This window comes from Orycteropus afer, unplaced genomic scaffold (genome assembly GCF_000298275.1).
Source record: "Orycteropus afer afer isolate SDZICR_OR568_19922 unplaced genomic scaffold, OryAfe1.0 scaffold00222, whole genome shotgun sequence".
Classification (NCBI taxonomy): Eukaryota; Metazoa; Chordata; class Mammalia; order Tubulidentata; family Orycteropodidae; genus Orycteropus; species Orycteropus afer.
In genome coordinates this window covers 1,392,807-1,395,378 of record NW_006921809.1, presented here as the reverse complement: position 1 = coordinate 1,395,378, position 2,572 = coordinate 1,392,807, and the positions used below count along the sequence as shown (strand labels likewise).

Sequence of the window (2,572 nt, the reverse complement as noted above, 5' to 3'; positions counted from 1 at the left end):
GCCCCGACTCATAGCGACCCCTCCTTGGATTTTCGAGGCAGTATCACTACGGAAGTAGGATTGCCCCATCTTCCTTCCGTGGAGTGGCTGGTGGGTTTAAACCGCCAGTCTTCTGGTCATATCAAATTTCTCATCATTCCCTAAACCCTTCTGCTTTTCTTTTCCACCGAGCCCCTTCCTTCCCCTTTCCCTTCTCCACCTGCAGCTCCTTGAAAATTCAACTCAAATTGCATCTTGTTCCTCAATCTGCTCACCAACCCAAACCAAAGCTAGGCATTTCTGTCCTCTGGTTTCTATGGCACTTGAGACATACATTCCATATAGGCTGAATCACAATGTACAGCAACTATTCAAGTATCTTTTTTTCTCTATTAGATTGAGAGTTGTCCACATACAAATGCTATCTCATTGACTACGTAGGTATTCTAGGACTTAGCACGAGGTATACATAGTAGGGGCCCAATAAATGTGTGATGGATAAATAAACATACCTTTCTGTGCTTTAATTAGCTGCTTTCCAATTTCTAGTGTCACATAGGCAGTGCCGTTTAGAACAATGTCAGTTATGGTCTTCCAAGCATTAGGAGAAAGCCTTTCAGTGGGGGAGATAAAATTCCCGGCTGCATTGTTTATCACGACCTAACAAATGGATAGTTTGAGTTACAGAAACTATTAAATGAGGAAGAATGTTGTCTTTCAAGGGCTTGTACTTCTGAACTTTGTTAATCTAAATAATATAATAGAGCTGAAGCTCATAGTTAACTACAAAACAATACCATAAGGTTTGGTTCAGTTTTATATTTTTGAGTCTCTGAAAACCTTTGTTATTTACCAAATTTTAGACTCTTAATCACCATCCTGAAATTAGAGCAGAATCTATTATTAAGAAAATAAGTGTACAGATTAAAGATGTCTACCATATGACTGATGTCCCTGCTTAGAGGCATAAATGGCTGATACTTCGAAGCCACTCAAAGGTACCTTGGAAGCCAGGCCTGGCGAACTGCTTCTAAAAGGCCACAGCCTTGAAAACCCTATGGATCACAGTTCTACTCTGCACACAAGGGGTCACCCTGAGTCAGAAGCAACTCAGTGGCAACTGACACCAGCAACAACCATGTAACTACACTTTACTTGAAGGAATCTCAAAAAAAATACCTTTCAGTTATGGATATTATTTTGGTTTGGAGTTCCTGTGTAGTGCAAATGGTTAACATGCCCAGTTGCTAACTGAAAGGTTGGAGGTTCAAATCCATTAAGATGAACCTCAGAAGAAAGGGATGGCAATCTGCTTACCAGAAGGCTGGTGGTTCAAACCCACCAGCCCCTCCTCAAAAGTCAGTCACTGAAAACCATATGGAGCACAGTTCTACTCTGACACACACAAGGTCACTAGGAGTCATAATTGACTCAGTGCTTGTCATTGTGGTTTAACACGCCCCAATGAAACTGGCTGGCAGGTAATCTATATCTTCATTATCAGGAAAGCTCCTGCTTAGTTCTATAGTAGATTCCATACTACTGGTCTGTCTGAAAATACCTTTAACGTAGAAAAGTGCTCTCTCCTTGAGGCTATCACAAGAAATGTCTTTCTAATATGTGAACCAAACAACAGCAGAAGAGCCACACACATCTCATTCTTACAAGGAAAAATTATGGAGTTTCCTTGTTTGTTTTATTCTCCTCCGATGACTGAGATAATCAAAAGTTATTTGGAAAAGCAAAGAGTATGAATCATCTAAACTAGACACTGTGCCCCTGGGTAACTGCTCTTGTTATTTCATAATCTTATTAAATTTATTCTATATGATTGCAAATGCATTTTTTAAGTACTGCTAAAAGGAAGTGGTCTAGCAGTCTACCTCATCTGTATCCTGCTTTCAGCAGAGTTGGCATCAGAAAGTACAATTTCTTAGCAACAGAAAATAGGGGCTTCTCAACACAGCACTTTCTCACATCAACGTTTTATTTCTTTAGTGCATCCTGGTGGGAGCTCTCATTACATAGTGCTTGAGGCATTTCACTGCTAACCAGAAGGCTGGTGGTTCAAACCCACCAGGCACTCCTCAGAAGGAAGATTGGGCAATCTACTTCCATAGTGATACCGCCTCGGAAACCCAAGGAGGGGTCACTATGAGTCAGATGTGACTCAACAGCAGTGAGTTTGGTTTGTTTTTTTAGTGCATCCTGGTGGGTATGATCACACTTGGGCCTCAGCACGGTCACACTTACATCAGGATGGCCTGCAACTTTGATCAGTTCTGAAACGGCATTTTGAACCATACCAGGATCCCGCACATCACACTGAACTGCATGAACCTGCAAAGTAGCAAAGAGAACAAGGAATCTTACATTTTCCAGATTTCCTAAACCAAAAATATGAGTAAATTATTTAAACATGCTAAATTCCTAAACTTAAATGATTTTTTTTAGTATACCTTATTTCCAGTTTGAGAAGAAATTTGTTCTGCAGTGGCTTTCAGAACATCAATATTCCTAGAAAGAGACACATGGTACTTTGCATGAATTTTGAAATGATCTCAGTTTATATATATATATATATATATATATA

At 40.0% G+C, this 2,572-nt stretch overlaps 1 protein-coding gene across 1 annotated transcript in view; it reads right to left on the bottom strand.

The window, feature by feature from the left end:
* The window catches only part of DECR1 (2,4-dienoyl-CoA reductase 1), a 42,431-nt gene that overhangs the window by 32,200 nt on the left and 7,659 nt on the right, over positions 1–2,572 (bottom strand). The window contains exons 3-5 of the mRNA XM_007948739.2: positions 2,439–2,496; positions 2,233–2,319; positions 492–639 (exon numbers count right to left, since the gene is read on the bottom strand). Of these exons, the coding sequence (XP_007946930.2) occupies positions 492–639; positions 2,233–2,319; positions 2,439–2,496 (293 nt within the window). The remainder of the gene's footprint in view (positions 1–491; positions 640–2,232; positions 2,320–2,438; positions 2,497–2,572) is intronic.